General features: G+C 41.1%; 1 protein-coding gene across 2 annotated transcripts in view; it reads right to left on the bottom strand.

Moving 5' to 3' along the window:
- The window catches only part of GRIK1 (glutamate ionotropic receptor kainate type subunit 1), a 177,207-nt gene that overhangs the window by 62,116 nt on the left and 96,604 nt on the right, over positions 1-18,487 (bottom strand). The window contains exons 2-4 of one of the 2 annotated variants that reach the window (XM_072851856.1): positions 17,176-17,343; positions 14,459-14,716; positions 6,658-6,839 (exon numbers count right to left, since the gene is read on the bottom strand). In XM_072851856.1, coding sequence (XP_072707957.1) covers positions 6,658-6,839; positions 14,459-14,716; positions 17,176-17,343 — 608 coding nt within the window. Of the gene's footprint in view, positions 1-6,657; positions 6,840-14,458; positions 14,717-17,175; positions 17,344-18,487 lie in introns of those variants that run through there. The other variant, XM_072851867.1, reaches the window with a different exon arrangement.

The raw sequence follows: 18,487 nt of genomic DNA on the forward strand, positions 1-18,487 counted from the left end.
CCCAGAAAAGAGAAGGAAAGGCAACATGATTGGCTTATGTATATGAGAAACTAGAATGAGATTTCATTACACATTCCTATTTAAATAACTTTGCATGTAATTATTTAAATAATTATGCATCTGATATAAATGTCCTATTTAAATAATAACAGCTTTTACTTACTGTGGAACTTAGATGAATGTAAACTAATGAAACCAGGCTAAAATATTCTCCAGTCTTCTTGTAGACCTCCTACCCATCCTACCCTGTATAAAATCTGTTCTTCAGCCAAACTCAGATATGGTTGGATTATGGATTATCTTGACAAATAAGATAAAGAGACTTCCATCTCTAATTATCCATTTCGGATCAGAAGTTTGGGCCTTGCCTTTTGCAGACCCGTACGTTTAGTTGTGGGTCATGAACTGCAATGTGAATCTGAAAAAGTATCAGTGGCCAAATTATGTATGGCAAGCTGATGGAAACTGGATAAAAATATTATCTCTTTTGGGTGCCCTATTCCTGGCTTGCATCATATCCCAGCTCCAACGTGCATTTGTTCATCTTGTAAAAAAAATCACTGCCTCATTTAGAGCTAGTGTCAGTCTTCCTTCAAGGCGGGCTGAAACCCGAATGATGGTGAAGCATATTAGCAGGAACTGCATCATATACTTTGCTTGCTTTCACTTTCCATTTTCCTCATGCCATTATTTAATTTCATGACCATTAAATGAACGCATTTCATTATCCAATTAATTAGTACCACCACTGTTTTCGAAGATCAGCAAGATACACCATAATGAATAAAAGCCCCTCTGCCTCCTTGCCTCTCAAGTGTTCATTATAAAAGGTTTTTATTGTACTTACAGTGCTTCCTCTCTAGGTACTTACAGGACTCTCTGTATACAGTTTTACTTGGACATGACTTAACTCACTGGAAATCTGCATCCCACTCAGTCACAGCAGTGGTTCAGCTGGACTGCTATAGAGTTCCTCCAACATGGACATGAGCCATGTCAAGAAACAAGACACATCCTGAAAATACTTCGCTAGTATTGGAGCACAGCTGGAAGCAAGGGCCATAGCAATAGGGCAGGACAAATGTGTTGGCCCAGAGTCCCAGTCAGCTGTGGTTGGCTCCTTCTGCTTCCCGAAGAGATCCCAGGGAGCTACGGCAGCAGCATTACCTTTCAAACTCCAGCATGGACATCATCTTACAGTACCAAGACTGAAAGCACTCTTTCAGTTTGGAAGTTTACTTGCATTTGCACCACCCAGTCAATCTTCCAAGGAAGCAAAGAACAACTGCCTGTGCAAGATGTAGCATGGGTGGCACTGCATGGAGTTTATGTAACTAGTTTAGCTTTCGTCTAGACAGCACAGCTAACATGAACAGAGCAGCAGAGGCTCAGCATACTGCAGCTCTGATGTTACACGGCAAGGATCCCAAAAGACAGTACTCTGATTTATAGCCCGTGCTGGTGTATCAGAATAAAGCTTCCAAGGCAGTCGCCACATTTACTTCTATAGTGACTCACATTTAGATTTGGGAACTGAAGCGCACTGCCAATTTCAAGATTAATTACCCCTGCCACACTATTTCTGTGCCCATGGTCTTTCCTGATGTCTTAACCCATGCATGCCCTAGGGACCAACGCTCTTGCCATCTGATGCCATTCAGCAGTAACCAGGTGGCCAGAAGAGGATGTTCCCCCATCACCGACCTTTATAAAATCAATAAGACAGAGGAGAACCAGTGAGGTGAGTGTGTCTCTATTTCTCACTCTGGGGCTTGGGGGCATCTGGGGGGATCTGCCACTGGTATTTCTCCAGTGGCAGTGAGAACAGAGCTAATCCTGCCTTTTCTTAGCAGAGAGTGTGCTTCGGCCTACCTGTCAAGTTACTAGAAGGAGCATACTCAGAAACTGAAGTTTTATATTCTCACATTTATTATTGTACCTCGAATGTATACTATGGTGACACTTCTTAGTTTTCATACTTCTGTAGGAACGGAATTAATTATTTTGCTCTTTGTCTGTCACATAGTGAAAGTGAACATAAACAAAGTGAAAGTCTTTTTAAAATGCTCTGTGAGTGTCCTAAACCTGACTAAATATACAGTACATTTCATAAAATTTATTTTAGAGGTGTGGAGGAAGGAGTAGATAATTTAAGGCTAGTAGCAACATAATTTATGAGAGGTGAGTTTGCCTAGCAGTAAAATCTATGTCAGCTATTGGTGTGTTAGGAGAATAAATTGAAGGTTAACCATAACAACTTAACCTCTTGAACTAAGTTCCTCATACAAAAAGGCACTATCAGACTAAATACAGTATATGCAGGATATATTGGAAGATTTGTGAATAAACCAGATTGCAATTTGCAACAGCTAGATTTAACTGACTTGTGGGATTGCTTACCTAGTCTATACAGAGCATGAAATCTCTGTCCACAAAATATTTCAGGTAAATGTTGTAACCACCAGATTTTTCCTTAAGAAAGTGTTTCCAACTTCCTTGTGTAAGGGACTCAGTCCTGCTGGTCTTTGGCAAGTTTGGAAGGTGCCTTATTATCTCCCACTCTTTCAGGGATATCTATTTTTAGGCTTGGAAAGGAGAGAGATGTTAGGCATCCTCGGAGCAGAGCAGGACAGGCAATGCTGAAGTCAAACAGGGAGGTTCCCACCGAGCTTAAGCAGATCCTGAGCAGGACTTTGGAGGTCACAATTTTACCTTAAGAACCCACAGCTGCACTTAGCTCCTGCTTTTGGCATCTAATTCTCTACTAGACCTCACTCCTTGTCAGATGATTTGTTCAGCCTTCATGAGCTTTAAAGCTCCAGCAGTCAAGATTTTCAGGTAGACTATGGGAATGACAGACCAGCTGCAATGCTTTCCATCAGCTCTGCTGGTGTGGTCTTGTTTGAAAACCCTGCTGGCATAACCTCCTGGTTCGAGTAATTTCGGAATATCCTGATCCCTGTGGAGCAGGTCACTCTGGGCAGTGGAGCTGCCGGTTTGGGTGGTTACCTGGTACAGGCAACAGAGATGGAAAACTCCCTTAGCTGCTGTGCATCGGCCGCATGAGGTTACCAACCCTCATGAGGGAATATGGAGAGAAAATTCAAAGTGACTATTGGGAAAGGCAGCAATTAATAATCACAATTTCCTCTTGCTCCTTCCAGATCTGAGTGAGGAGAGGGCCAGGCTTCATTAAGCTGGTCCGGGACTGTGAAAGCCTGGGCTCTCTGCAGCATGTCAGAGAGAAGGGGAATGTGTGAGTTTAGGGAATAGGTTATTTAGCTGTGTGCAGGCTTTGTATTTTGTTTAAATTAGGTTATTGATTCTCCTGTTCTTGTTGTGCACAAGGAAGAAGTGTGGCTCAATGGTATTTTAGTTGAAGCTATAAATAAGCAAAAGATAGTCTCATTTAACAGAAGAAATCTGTCTTTTGTGCTGTTTTGTAAACAAAAGGTTGAAGGGGGGAAGTGAAGAGGTCACCTCCCCTGGTCTCACAGCCCGATAATGCAGCTGGGTCAGGTAGCTCCACACTCCCAAACACAGCTCCATATGCCAACTCTTTCAGGACATAATTCTGGATGTGCTAATCTTTTCACTCCCAGAAAGACCTTTTGGGCATCCCTTGCCATGCCTTCCCGGGAAACAAGCCGTGCCACAGCCAGTGCCCCCCGAGCGCTGGCGCAAGCGGCCCCTGCTTGCAGAGCCATTGCTGCGGCTGCCAGCCCCGGTGGCACAGGCACTGCTGGAAGAAGGGCAGCAGCTTTTCTGCCCTGCCTGTGCCTTCAGCTCGGAGGCAGGCTGGCAGCAGAAATGCTGCTGGCGGTATGCCTCGCTGCCCCCCAGCAGGGAAATGCGGCCGGAGCAGGTGAGAGGTGGCTTTTTGCCTCTTTCCCAGCATAGGCAAGGCTTGAGGGAGGTGAGGGATGCTGCCCACCTGTGCTGGGGGATTGCCCAAAGGAGATGGAGCAGATGCTGGTGCAGAGGGGTCACCCTTGGGCTTGGTGGGGTGGGGGGAATGCAGGCCCTTGTGCAAAACTTTGAGGGGGAAACCTGTGCAGGCTTGGAGGGTGAACAAGGGCACAAAAACCGAGCGTAAGCGATGGTGGGTATGTCCCTGTGTGACCCTGCTGCATTTTTAATCGGTAAAATACCCTCCGCAACCCAACCCACTACAAATCTCCACTTCCTTTACCTTCTCCTGCATGGGCTACTTAACATCTACTACATTATTGTAAATACAGTAGGCAGACAAGAAATTGTTGCTTTGGGGACAGGTTTAGGTGACTCTTGGCTCTGATTCCTACTCCTATTAGAAATCTTATATAATTTAACAATGTTATGTATTTTTCCTGTAATATCTATTGGATCATTTACAAAGTCTAAAATACTCCCTACTAATATTGCAGAGTTTTCTTAAGATAATTTCTGTAGTATTCTCTTTAATATCTTGTTTTCATTCAGTGTAAAATTATATGGGGGGGGGGTGTGCAGTGATGAGAATGTGAACCATGGTACTTCATGTAGCTAACCTACAATCAGATGAGTCCCACATGAATTCAGAGCCCTCCATAACTTCACATTTCACAGCTGCCTTTGACAGTGAGGAACTTCAACACCTCAGCTACTGCTGCCAGTGTCTAGATTCAGCCACAGAACTATCTCATATAAAAGCCATTTTCCTTTTCTTTCTAGCCTATATTTATGTTGCTTCCTTCCCTGCAGCTCTGACCCACAGGTGTACCTCTCTTAATTTTCCTGCTTTCTCCCACACTGCCATTCACCATCCTTCTCTGAGTTCTTAAGGTACTGGAGAGCATTATCTGTATCTGCAGCCTGCCAGTTGTCTCCCTGATCCATTTCCCACACAAACTGTTCTTCCACTTTGGCCTGTCTTAGTGCATCTTTTAGCACTTCCTCTTCTTCTTTTGACACTAGGGTTATTTTTTTTTTCATACTCAGCCTGGTATATTTGAAGCTTTATGCCTCCTGCAGTGTGCCAGACATCTGTACTTTCTTCTCACAGATCCTTGAAAATTTGTGTTGTCAGTTTAACTCTTCCCCCACAAATCTCATTTTGGAGCAGCTTGTTCCTGCTGTCATGTTTTAATGTTTTTGGACAGCCCTACAGGGAGCAGAGTGAGGGGACAGCAGCTCTCCTGCCCACCCCCCTTCCCAATTAATGCCGCTTGCTACGGTGTGCTCCCCATCACGTGGGAGGAGAGCAGCTGTGTGATTGCACACTCTCCCCTTGCTCTTCCCTCACGTTCCCAACATCATGCCTGCATCTGGCCCTGCTGTAGCTTAAATATACCACTTGCACTGAGAAAAATCCTAAAATTTAGTACAGGCCAACTTTCCTGACAGCAGTAACTCTAACCCTACGAGCTCATGGGAACTTGTGTGCTGCTCTCAGCTGTAGTGCATCTGATTTAGGACACCATCCTGCAAGTCTGTATTCACAGGACCAAGATTCTCCAGTGCAGAGAGGATGGTTTCAGGCTCCGCAGACTAATGCAACCAGTAAGTTGTCTGTCTTACTTGGATACAGAACGCTACTCTGCATAACTTAAATATTTCAGCAAAACATTCTGGGATGGAAGCATAGGTTTTAACCTTTATGGGACAGCCTGTATCTGTGCATTTAGATCAGTGGAACCTCTCTGGTGGTCTTCTGGGATCAGTGTTTCCCATCAGACCGACTGACAATAAAAACAACAACCTTTCATACCTACAATTGCAGAATGTCATTTCCCTAAATGACATTCACAATGTATTACTTGTTTGGAATTATTGTCTATAGTTCAATGAATTGCAGGAGCCAGCGCTTTAGACTTTGATTGTCTAGAAATATATAGCAAGTGGCAACAGTAAATTCTAATTTACACCACTCTTTGTGTGCCCCTGCTAACGTCCCAGTCCATTAACATCAGGCTTTGTGGTGTTTGTCCTTGCCTTGAGTGGCTGTCCAGCTCTCATGCTTAGGTCAGGGCTATGTCAATCCTTGCACAATAGCCTCTCTTCCTGTTTTAAAGTATACGTTTTTCCTCTGACACTGTCTCCGTTCCATCTTCTTGCTGTACCAGAATTTAAAATGTAATGAGGTACTGCCAGCAGACCAAATCTTGCTTTGTTACAGGGATATGAATGCAGAGTTACGCTCTTGTCTGCAGTGGATTAATGCCCTGTTATTACTGTAGTCAGCACTGAGCCTGATGTGCAGCCTCTGTGGAGGCAGTAGCTCAACATGAGCCGCTCCCTAAGCACTCCAAAATGGGCTCTTTTGGTTTTTGTGGGGAAGACAAAAAAACTCTATTGATTAAACCAGGACAAGCTAAAATAAATGCAACAATCTTCCTAGTCAAGCAGAACCTGAAGTATTAAAAAGAAATGCATATTTCCTTCTGCGGGATATCTATGGGCTTCTCTTCAGACATCAGTACTGCTGCTGGTCCTTATGGCTCTGTGAAGTCCTGAAGTCTTGTGGAGTGCTCAGATGCTGCTGCACGTTCTGTAACAACTGTGCCTGGTATTAACAAGGCTATGGCCTAATTGGTAAATGCATTCAGTTTTAGTGTTTCCCAGAAAATGAAAACCAGAGAGGCTGACAACTTTCAAGATACAAAATGAATGTCATGCTTTTTCACCCCTTTCCCTTACCTGCTTAAGGATTTCTGCTGCTGTTTCATGTGAGCAATCAAATATCACGTAGAACTCCTTGCCCTTCTTCATCTCCTTGAGTAAAGGCCTGGCATCTTTATTCCCAGAGGGCAGTTGGCGGATTTTGATTTTAATGTTGTATCTAGAAGGGGCTTTGATGAGCTCTTGCAGGCGAATTAGACCTGAAAAATGATATGCAATTATACAACTAACCATTCTGTGCAATGAGTATTTATTGTCAGTTAAACAGGGTCTCTTATCAGTCCCAACATATTTCACATACCCAAAGAGTAGTTGTTAGCTTCATATTTGCTAGCCTCCTAACTAATATTGTTATAGCTTTTCCTTTTCATGGTTATACTTGGCTTCAACACCTAAATATTCTGAAAAGTATTTTTAATTCGTTGACTATAGGATATGTTTGTATTGATGCTATATTGATACAGTTTATTGCAAAAAGGATATAATGCTTCTTCCTTGGCAGCAAATTATTATTTCAATATTACACAACAAGAACAGAGAATTGAAGAAACTTCCTTACTAACTTTCCTGCCTAATGTCAAGCATGAGCAGATGAGGGGAGACAGAGGGAGAAAAATGTTCGATGGCCAGCACCTCCATTGTGGCTCTCTTAGAAGCCAGTGGTTAGCCTGAGTGGCACTTACCAATAATTATTCTTAATAGCCATCCATATGGCTCTCATGGTCCTCATTTCAGCATACATTGCAATACCCCAGAGGAGGAGCCTTAAACTTTTCTTATCAACAGTTTAGAGACAAAAAGCCTGAAGGCATAGTGACTTGCGTAAGGTCACTCAGCAAGTCTGAGATCTTATAAAGAACCAAAATATTTTGAGATCCAGCTCTACATTTGTAAGCACAAGAACATGACTTTTAAGACTATGTCTTTGGCTGGTACAGATTTACGCAGCTTATTTGAAGTCAGTGGAGCTCAACCGGTTGAAGATTTGCCCAAGTATTTAAACACAGTGCAATTCTACTAGGTAATTCAGCACTCCTATGTAATTTGTACTGCCTCCAAAACTAAAGTAAGATAGTTAAGAGTTCTTTGAGGTGTGTGATTACAGTCTCTTTCTCATTATCCATGAATGTAGTTTACCCACAAAAAACTTGTGATCTCCTGCTGAGTGAAAGTAAAAGGCTGTCTTTAAAATATGCGTAAAGAGAGAGAGAACACAGGCAAGAAGCACTTCTTGAACAAAAATCAAACAAATTATTAATATGAAAAAACTCATCACTCTCCTGCTGGGAGTGGGTATATATTTGTCTTGTGCGTGAATGTCCTTGGTTGAATGGTCCAATGGTACATATAAGGCAAGACGAAGCATTCGTATTTCTCCTGAGGTTAGTGAGTGATTGCTATGTTGAGGACTGTTGGCTTTCACTCAAGTACTGGCAATGTGTTTTGAAAAAACTAATCTTGCCCTCCGCCTGCAATGCTGGGTCTGTTCTTTGCAGGTTTTCAAGTATCAACAATCAATATAGAATATTAAGCATTATGAGTATTCAAATGTAAATTACTGCATGCGCTGTGAGATCGGAGCCTGGCTGGAAGCCAGCCTATGTAAATATGAAACAATTTGAGCTCATTATTATGAGAACGGGGCACATGCTTCCAACACTGACTAACAAGTAGGGGAGTTTATGTAATCTGGCTGTAAAGCTGTAGCTTGGTTGTACCATGCACTCAAGTGTTCAGCCCTTGACTGCAGTGTCATGGCCACTGTAACGAATGGCAACTCTAAGAGGTAAATCTGAGATTTGTGAGGAAGAGTCCAGCATGCAGGGAATCTTGCATCTTATCCACAGCCTCAGACTGTGTACTGTTGCTCCTCTTTCCAGCAACAACAAGTACTTAAGTGCAAGTGTGGCGAAGAGCAGAAGAAAAGGATTTGCCCACTCACTTCCATCTCCTTTTTGGGGGAAGAAAAATGCTGTGTGCCTTAAAATATCTACTTCAGTCACATGAGACTTGGACCTTGCACTTCCCATCACTTCCTGCTGCCACATGAAGTGAAGGTAAAGCCTAGCTACAGTGTACTGAAGAAATCAAAGAAGCAGTGGAAAGAACTGCAGTTATTTTTCTGGAGCACCAGGCAAAAGCCTGAATCAACTGACTGCCAGCATAATTAATAGCACAGGGGAATAATCATCAGTGCTCTCCTTCCTCTTCCTCCTCCTCAACAACCAAACCCTTGGACATGATACCACTAAGTCTTGATTTGGGACAAATCTTAAATGTGAACTGCTTAGTCTGACTCCAAGGGGGGAGTGGGGAAGGCCTGGGCAAGTGCAGTGCTCAGGGCAGTCACTTTTCTCTTACTTGGTGAGACCATCAGGAGCTCAGCCTGCAACAGGCAGGAGGCATCACGGACTGCCCATGAGGTGGGGAAGGAAGTAGTGGCCAAGCTGGGAAGGGCTCAGAAGTGACATATCCCAGGCATTGGCCCCGTCTCTGCAAAGTGGGTGATGTGACCTGCACAGCGACGCAGGTCTGTGCTGGAGCAGGAACTTGGGTAGAAAAGATGTTGTAGAGTCCAGCCAGGTGGAAGCTGTGGTGGCTGAGCGTGAAGGGCCTGGAGGGAGTGTTAGCCAGTACTATTGAGAGGAATGGTTCAATTTAGGGCTTCGAAACAAAATCTATCAGGATGGAAACCAGACTTGTTTCACTAACTTTCTTGGCCTATTGTCCGCTGCCTTTTACCCAGACATCTAAACACTTCCCCCTTTTCCTTCAGAAACAGGGTTGGGATTTTTCTGTATTGTCAAGGAATTATCTTGTGGTCTCTAACCTTGATGGATGCAGTACACTTTGAGGTTGGATTTCCAACTTCAACTAGATCAAGAGAAATGGTTTACTCTGACACTTGAGTAAAATGTTAAAACATGTGAAAGTCTGAATATTTCGTATCATTTCATGATGTCTAGAACTACTGCAAATTCTATGTGGTGTATTTAGGAGTTCAGACATGCCTAACGTAAACACAATGTTCCAATAGGCAAATGATCATACACAATGGCAGTAAGCGTGGTAGTGTGTGTCAGTAGAAAGTTTTCACCTCCCCATTTCCCTTCTTTTTTTTTTTTTTTAATTAAAAAAATGCATATGTAATTCAGACAGACTTAAAATTGAAGAAATGCTTTTACTGCTTTGGGAGAAAGTACTCCTTTTTATTAGAAAACTATGTTAAGGTTAGCAAAGTTAGATGTCTCTTGTAACCGCAAGTTCAAAGAAAGCAAATTCATTAAGAACTCAAATTCTGCCCTGTGCAAACTAATTGAATTGATATGACGAAAAGATTTGTTTCCCCTGAGCCTTAAACAAATGCTGGGAGAGCAGGCTAACAAGTGGGGAAAGTCAGGAATTCTTACAGAAGATGAGGAATTTGATGTAGTTGCCCTTCTCAGCACCTGGTAGGTTAAAATTACTGAATTCAGGGAAGATAGATCAGAAGCAGAGTCAGACCTGCACTGAAAGCAGTATTATTCCTTTTGTTTGAGCTGTTGATAACTGAGACAAAGTCATGCGTCTGATCAATGTGCCAAATAACAAAGTGCAAAAGTCTGATATGGGAAGGGATCTATCACAAACCACTGAATTAAACCAGAGAACAGTACGTCTACCCAGTTCTAGCATGTGGAAAGATAAATCATAATTTATGGTACCTAAGTTTAGGAAATGCATGCTCGATGTATCATGCAGTCTATTGCAAGGCTTCATTAGAGACAACTTCAGGAGGCAACTTTTTGCCTTACGCAAAGGCATTGCACTCGATAGAAACTAACTCTTTTTGAACACCTTGATGAAAAATAAAGAGGAATTAATAATTAGAATGAAGGCTGATTATGGCCTGGGGACTCTGAACATAACATGGATTATGCTTAATATGGAAGCAAGGAGGACAGTCTCAACCTGAAAAATAAATACATTTGCTTAGGAGTCTTATTTTTCCCTAGCATTGGAAAGCTATAAGCATTAATGAGCGGGATGAGAATTTCAGAGAGAGAAAGCTAAGAGGTGTTTAAATAAATATTTACTCTATAGTCAGAAGCCATTAATTTACTATCAAGAAAGATGACTTTGGCTGAAAGTCCATCTTTCAATGGCACAGTAAGGACAGCAATTAGAAATAAAAATCAGCTGTAGTATGCTTTATTATTCTTATTTATATTGAAGTCTAAGAGACTTCAAGAGGGTAAAAACCTGATCAGCTCAACTCAGGAAACATGAAGAAATGTTGCAAATGTATTTTAGGAACAAAATACAAGCTTTAGAACTGCTGTAGGTCTCTTCGGAGGAGACACTAAAGTTGTTTAACATTTGGTACCATTTAACATGATATTTGATAAGAAGGATGAGTAAGTACTTCCTATTCCAATTGTAATTTTTAGCGCTATTGATTGCAGTTTTTCTAGACCTGCTTATATAAAATTTGCTTATAATTGACAGTCCTATAGAGTCCATTCAGTAGATTACTAACACTTAACAACTAATGTGATAACTATTGGAACCTTCAATGAATTCTAGAATGTTGGAAAAAAGTGCTAGTGTTTCGTCAATATCAGAAAGGGTACGTGAGATAACACAGAACAGCTTACCCCAGTGTAAGCACTGGACAAGCTAAGAGTAAAGCTGATGTGGTGGTAAAATGCTGAAGAATGAAAACTTGGGACTATAATTAAGAGAGATGTTAAGCTGTCAAGGGAAGATAGCTCTGTATCACACCAAGTGCCTTTGTTTGGTGTTACAAGTTCTGTTGACACAGGTAGCTTTCCAGATGTAAAGCACTTGCCCCCGGGAGGTGTCCATCTTCATATATCATCTAACCTGTTCATGAAAAATGTGGGACTCTAAAATAATCATTTGCCAGATCTCAAAAAGCAGATGTCAATGAGAAAGCCTGATTAAACAGCGGAGGTCTGTGAAGGTTGGTGCTAAGCCGTTCAGACATTTGTAGCGCTCTTGTCTCTGTATGCACTCCAAAATCATCGACTGGAAAAAAGTTATGGCTGAAAACATTTGGATGACAAAAACTGGCAGCATAGTAAATAGTGTTTGAGATAAGGAGGGTAGGCACAAGTGATTTGGATCATACGGAAACATGAGCTCACTCAGATGAACTGTTTTTTTTAACATTGCTCCGTCCAGACTAGTAACTGCATTTCTGTTGATGGATGTGTCCATGCAGCAGTGGAAACCATAACTACAGGAGGTGGGCAACTACAGCTTGGCAAACTGGCACAATATGTGGCCTCTGTGCTGGAGCTGGCTGTGATGGGACGTGGGCTTGGAGCAGCACTGTAGTATGAAGGATGAAAGCAGGATTTTCCACATTTAAACTTCAAAATAGACTCTTAACCTGGAGCAGGGCTAATCTCAACCTGAATAATCTGGGTATGGATCACTGGAAGTTCCCTGTTACAGCTATGAGTTCATTGTTTAGAAATGAAGCTGCTCTTCACATACAATTAGTCTCTAAGAAAAAAATACATTAATATATTTTTTCTTCTTGTGGTGTAACAATGTCAAACATGAGAGAGGGGAAATAAAAAGAGCTTGAGCTAAATGGCGTCACTCTAACCCAAAATCCAAAGACTATTTATATTGATCAAAGTTGACCTGTTTACTTTCCTGACTCCAAGTTAATAAGATGATTGATGATTAATTTATTTTGTAAATATCTCTGCAAATGAAGTCTTTTTAATATCAGTCATTTTTGTAATTGAACACGTACACAGCACTTACTGTTTTGGAATGCTAATCTGATAATAGGGTAGGCTGAAAAAGACCTCTACTTGTTTATCCATGAGTATATTTTGGCATACAGTGCTAGGAGTCCAGCAGAAATCCTGCTGAGCTAGACCATTGTAATGGAAATGCAAGCAGACCGCTGCAGTAAGCACAGCCTGATGTTCTTTCTCTTCTACCTCCAGCCCTCTGGTGTACTCTCTGAGTCCAAGGTGAGCAGAACATTGGCACTGAGGCCTGCCTCTTGGATCCAGGAGGAAACACGCTTCTTTTGTGCTGTCAACAGTGCAGAAATAAATACATTTTTAGCCTTAAATTGAGTTTTGGGGTTTTTTTAGCAGAATTCTGTCTTTCAGACATGTTTTTACAATGTGATTTTAAAAGGCATGATTTTTTTTTGCATACTCCCCTTAAAGGCTTAGGCAGATACCTGAGCTCATGGCTCATCCAGGTTTGTTTTATGCCATTATCAAAGAATCAGTTTAAATGTTACCTGCACATCTGTAGAGCTCTAGAAGGTGCTATAGTTCTGTGAGCAATGGGAAGAGAAAGGGGAATGCAAGTCTCAGAGTGGGGTTGACAGCGAAGTGCTTAATTTGCACCAATGACCACTAATGCACAACAGGATTTTTCAGAAATGCGTATGGTTCAGCTACACCTTCACCATAAAAAGACAGTGTTGAAGGATGATGGTGAGAGTTTACAGTGGAATAACTGTCAGTGTAAGTCTTATTTGTTGGCTTTATTTTCTTCATCTCTACAGATATGATGTCTCCAAGAAAATCTTGTCTGCTGCTTAGAATGTGCCCTTACCTGTAACTTTGTGCCCTGCAAAAAACAATCAGTTTGCAGGCCTTGCTTAGCGCTTCCTGTGTTTTGATGGGAGAGCTATAGAAGTCTCTGAGCTTTTAATGGTTTGTTTACATGCAGACCTTTTCTTGTGAAGCCAGATTATGGACCCTTAATCCACGACTGAGTCTGCACTGTAGGAGAGATTATGTTCTCTGCAGTCAGGCTTGGAATAAATTTTGGTGTGTAATCCTGCCAGACAGGACTCCTTCTGAGAGCAGTTTAGGTACGCAGTTCTCTCAATCACCAGAGCAGCTAATGTATTTCTCAGAAAAAATATCTTTCCACTCCAGTAAGGCAAATGACGCTGCCTGAAATATTTTGGCTGTTGGTACAATATATGGTATCAGCTATAGGAGTAGATATGTAAAGCCTATCTTTTCTAGCCTATCACTAAAGACATCCAACAGTGGCTTGGACTTCTTTATATCGACACTCTTCCACAGTCTCTGCATATTAAAAAAAAAAAGTCTTAGTCTCTGATAAGCCTTTAAATCACTTGTCCCCAAGAATGGTTTTATTATTATCTTTTTTAATTGTTGTTGTTCTGTGAATAAAAAGGGACATGTTACAGATATCGATTGTCCATGGTATGTCGCTGGACAGCTATGACTACTGTGTGCGCCAGGGGGAGGTTCTTGTCACAAAGAATGAATGATCTTCTCTAAGTTGAGAGTCCCAGGCTGGAAACATTGACACGAACTGCAACTTTCAGATTCAGTCTTCCGTACCCAGCTGACAAGTGAGTTGACTGTTTCTGAGACAGTTTCAAGGAACAAGGTAGTCTCTACATTAAAAATGCTGCAGCTTGAACTTTTGGGTTGTAGATGCGTCCCCTTTAAGATCAACCCCTCGTCGAGAGGGGAAATCCTTAATCTGCCCCACACTAGAATATTTATGAGTTTGGAGCTGTGTTATTGGTTCCACAAATAGGAAGCAAAACGTGACTGAGTATTCAGAATCCAGGAGCTACCTCCTGGTGACTTCTTAAGGTCTGATGAAGTGAACAGCTTTCCAAAAGCCACAATCAGCAGAAGGATAGCTGCACCTTACAAGACGTTTTTCTTCTATATTCTGGGGAAAACTGCTGTAAGTATGCCAAACTGAACTATCACAGGCACTCTCTCAGAATTTATTCATATACGTACATTAATAGAACTACATGACCTGCAGTGCACCTTACCTGTGCTGTCTTCATATACTACTGTTACTATTTTCCAGTTGTAGTATAGTACAAGATCCAAAACTGCTCTGCTGATGGCTGCATAGTCTGGATAGAGGTTGATATAAAACGCATCTTTGTTATCCACTGTAGGGTGCTTCCATCGGGTCTGAATATGTGGGACTTCAAGTGCATTGCAAATGGACTGCACTGCGCTGACGGAGGAGCTGTGGGAAGGTCCGAACAGAGCAGCTACACCAAGAGCGAGCTGGTCGCATGCTGAGGCAGAGAGGAAGGGAGAGGAAGAAGCCGTTAGTTGGCAAAAGCAAGTAACTTGTGTGATGTTTACTGAGATCATTTATTCTCCATCCATCCCCGTCATTTCCAAGTGAGAATGGGTAACCATGTTGCTCCCAAACCCATCGACAGATTTGCAAATAGTTCCTGAAAATGGCTTTACTGATTAGCATTATATTCTAGAACCTGCTTGCTACAAATAAAAACCAAAACAACTTCTCTGCTCATTACCTTCAGATCACATTGATTCCTAAATTGTCTTTCTCAGAATGACATTATCCTGGAGAAACCAGGAGCTTTCTGACTGTGGGCTTGCCAAAGGGACGTCACATGAATTAAGTTTCATGGCAGCGTGTCAGGAAATATGTTCATGGAGTCACAACAGACACTATACGGATTCCCTCCGTGACTGGCAAGCTTCTACCAATGTTAGTTGCTTTAATTTCAGGCTACTGAAGGAATATAAACAGTAAAGGGCACTATGATTCATGGCGCTCCATAATCTGTGTTTACAAAACAGGCAGTAAAGCCTAAAGCCCTCAGTAACGGCACAGGGAAATAAAGAACCAACACACACTGACATTTTAATACCTTTCCAAATCAGTCAAATGCTAGTATCAACAAAGGTTTCTTTCTCCTTGTGCCTATATCTCAGCCAAAAGAATGCCTCCTGTAGGTCTCTCTTCATTTTTCTTTCCCTCCCATGTCTTTTCAGATTAACAGACAGAAGATGAAGTAATATTAATTATTTTTGTCCATTAGTAAAATTTACTGCAAATGTTTCTAATAAGGTTTATCAACTGGGACAAAGCCCTGCACTGAGTTGCAATGCTGTACTCCTTGTAAGGTGGTTCTTTGTGGGAAATTTAGAAATTACTGTGACTGGGTGAAATACTAAGTACACAAACATCAATGATGAGCTGAGATTTTTTAAATTAATATTTAGCTCTCTGATAGTAACAGAATATGACAGAAAATCAATTATTTCCTGTTTTAGTCTACAAATGAGTGTTTTACAGGCAGCATAAAATGCACAGGCTTTCAAGGTTTAATTCAGAAGCCTTCCTAAAGGATCACAGGTTTTAATGTGCAAATTGCACAAACAATATCAATAATTCATGATGAGAAGAAATTACTACTGTCTGCATGGTTTCTTTGCATGTAGACTTAAAAAAATATTTATAATGAACTCCTTCCTACAGATTAAATGGAGAAGGTACTTTCAGAATAGTCACAGAAGAGAATCTCACTCTACAGGGAATCTAAAATCCTGTCTCAGTCTGGATTATATGGATTATATATCCAGCATACTTGATTTTTGAAAGCCTATAGTTCCAGCATCTATTTGATACTTGGAAAAGAATGCAATAAACACAATTTAAAGCTGTTTTCCATGTTCTTTGAAAGCCTTCGCCTTTTTTCCAACCTTTAGTAAGAAACTAAAGTACCATGAGGACAATTTAGTAACTTAGATGTTCGAAAGGTGACAGCTCACCACCATTTTAGCATGATTCGTGATGTGAAGCATGTTTATTTTCCAGCCTTCATTTGCCTTATAGCAGACACATCTTTTGCCTTATAGCAGACACATCTTTTGCCTCATAGCAAGCACATCTTGTACCATTTACAGTGACAGATGTTATAGTGAACTGCAAAGCACATCTGCAAAGTCTTAGCGACTTATCGGTCTTTCTCCAGACTTCTTCATGTGAGATTGTGTGCACGCCATGTAACTCCACGAACTAGATGGCTGTATATAAAATTTTATCAAACTTCAAGGTTGCCTCCTAGAGGTGAAGGAATACATGGTGCTTAAGGAGAGTTGTGACTTTTTTCCGCTTTCTGTTGTGGTCTGCAAGTAAACTAGATGCAAGTAAATTGCACCATAATTTTCCCTCTGAGAAAAATAAAAGAATAGGCAAAAAAATTCCAAACTTGTCCACTCCAGTTCTTATAGTTGTTTATAACAGAGAAATTTACTTCTGTCTCTAAGCCACTGAAGTGTTAATATTTCAGGACAGGGAGACTACTGGCCTCTGTTCTTTATATTTCTAGTTCTCTAGAAAGACTTTGTTATGAATACTGGATATGTGTGTGTGTGTGCTAATTATGGGTTGTGACATCCCACTGTGCTCCCTGTTAGTTTGTGATCATTTTCTGCAGAATTCCAGGTGGCAAATCTATTTTTTGGAAAGAAAAATGGGTTAGACTTGCCACCTTCCATCTGGGGCTCTTAGCATGCAGACAGGATGTAGGTGTTTCATCAGAAACCAGATGACAAGTCCAAGTCCAGCTTGATTCTTAGTTCAAATAACTTCAAAAGATGAATTTTATGTTACCATTCATATACACATGTTACAATCGGAGCAAAAAAGGAGACCAGGCTGGGGAAAGGTAGTATAGAACATGTATGTTACTGACAGAGTAATTGAGATAATTACCTCTTCTCGAGGCTTCAAAACTATCAAAAAGGTTAATTCTCTGGATGTCATAGGTTAATGTGGTATTAGGCATCAGTGTTCTGTTTCTATTAATGTTGGTGACTGCAAACTTGAAAGCCAATTCTTCAATATTAACAGGTTCATTTTCCACAGTTTCGAATATCCCTCCTGTTGAAACAGAGATAAATGAGAAGTATTATTCACCCCTTCATCAGTGTACATAAAAAGAGAAAAATAAATTATGAGCAATACTAATCTGAGTGTTCATAAAGGGAAACAGTTAAAATCGCTGTTAAAAGCAGTACAGCAAAAGCATATTGGATCATTAGTTTTTATCTACAATGTCACTGGAGGTTAACTCAATATTATGAATGCTGCTTAGACAAACATCTGTGAAAAATGATGCATGTTTATTATTCAGGCTTTTCAAAGTAAAATTTTTAAATGCTTATGAAAACTTCTATCGAGTTCCTGACTAATGGAAATAGTGATATTCATAGGTCTTGTTCCTCCTGCTCCAATCTAATCTACGTTTGGAGATGAAACTTGGATGTGTTGGAGATGTGTTCTGAAGTGTTTCTGCAAAACTTGGGAGTACAAGATCCACATTCAGAAGCTCCTAAGGGAACTTGAGTAAAAATGGACTGAAAGTTTCCACTCAAGGTCTGTGTCTTAGTAGGGCTTTGTTTTTTTATAAACCTTAGGCAACGGTGTTGGTCATTTCTCAGTTTGCTCAGGGACAGGTGAATATTTTTACTTTTTCAACGCTCGTTGCTGAATGAACTGAGCTTGTTGATACAGAACATAGCCGAGCCACACGCTGCTCCCACAGAAGATTTCACCTCTGTGGCAAAGTGTTGAGTGATGTCTCCAGTGGTGTAGTGTCTACCAGTACCATCATGGCACTGGTTTAAAAGTCTCCTTGCAAGCACAGAGCTGGATCTAGCACAATTGCTCTCAACTTCCTATCATTCCTCTAGACTCTTCTTCCAACATCTGTTTTGAACTATTTGAACCAAGATCCCAACCCATTCCCTGCAATTGCAGCTGGGCAACTGCTCTGCGAGTGCAGTTCAATTTGTCAGAACTTATTTTCTACCTTTCAGACTGAAATTTTACATATTTCTTGCTTCTTTTTAAAACAAATGAGGCGAGTCTGAGCTCTTCTTTAACCTGGAAGCAAGTTTTCCAAAACAGGAGCTGTAAATAACCAATCTGAATTTTGGAAGCATAATGAACTTCTTTGGAATATATTCTGAGATGGGGAAGGTGGCTGTGTTTCAAGTCAACAGGCTGTCCCACTTATACTGGG

Source organism: Ciconia boyciana, chromosome 1 (assembly GCF_034638445.1).
Source record: "Ciconia boyciana chromosome 1, ASM3463844v1, whole genome shotgun sequence".
NCBI classification, from domain to species: domain Eukaryota; kingdom Metazoa; phylum Chordata; class Aves; order Ciconiiformes; family Ciconiidae; genus Ciconia; species Ciconia boyciana.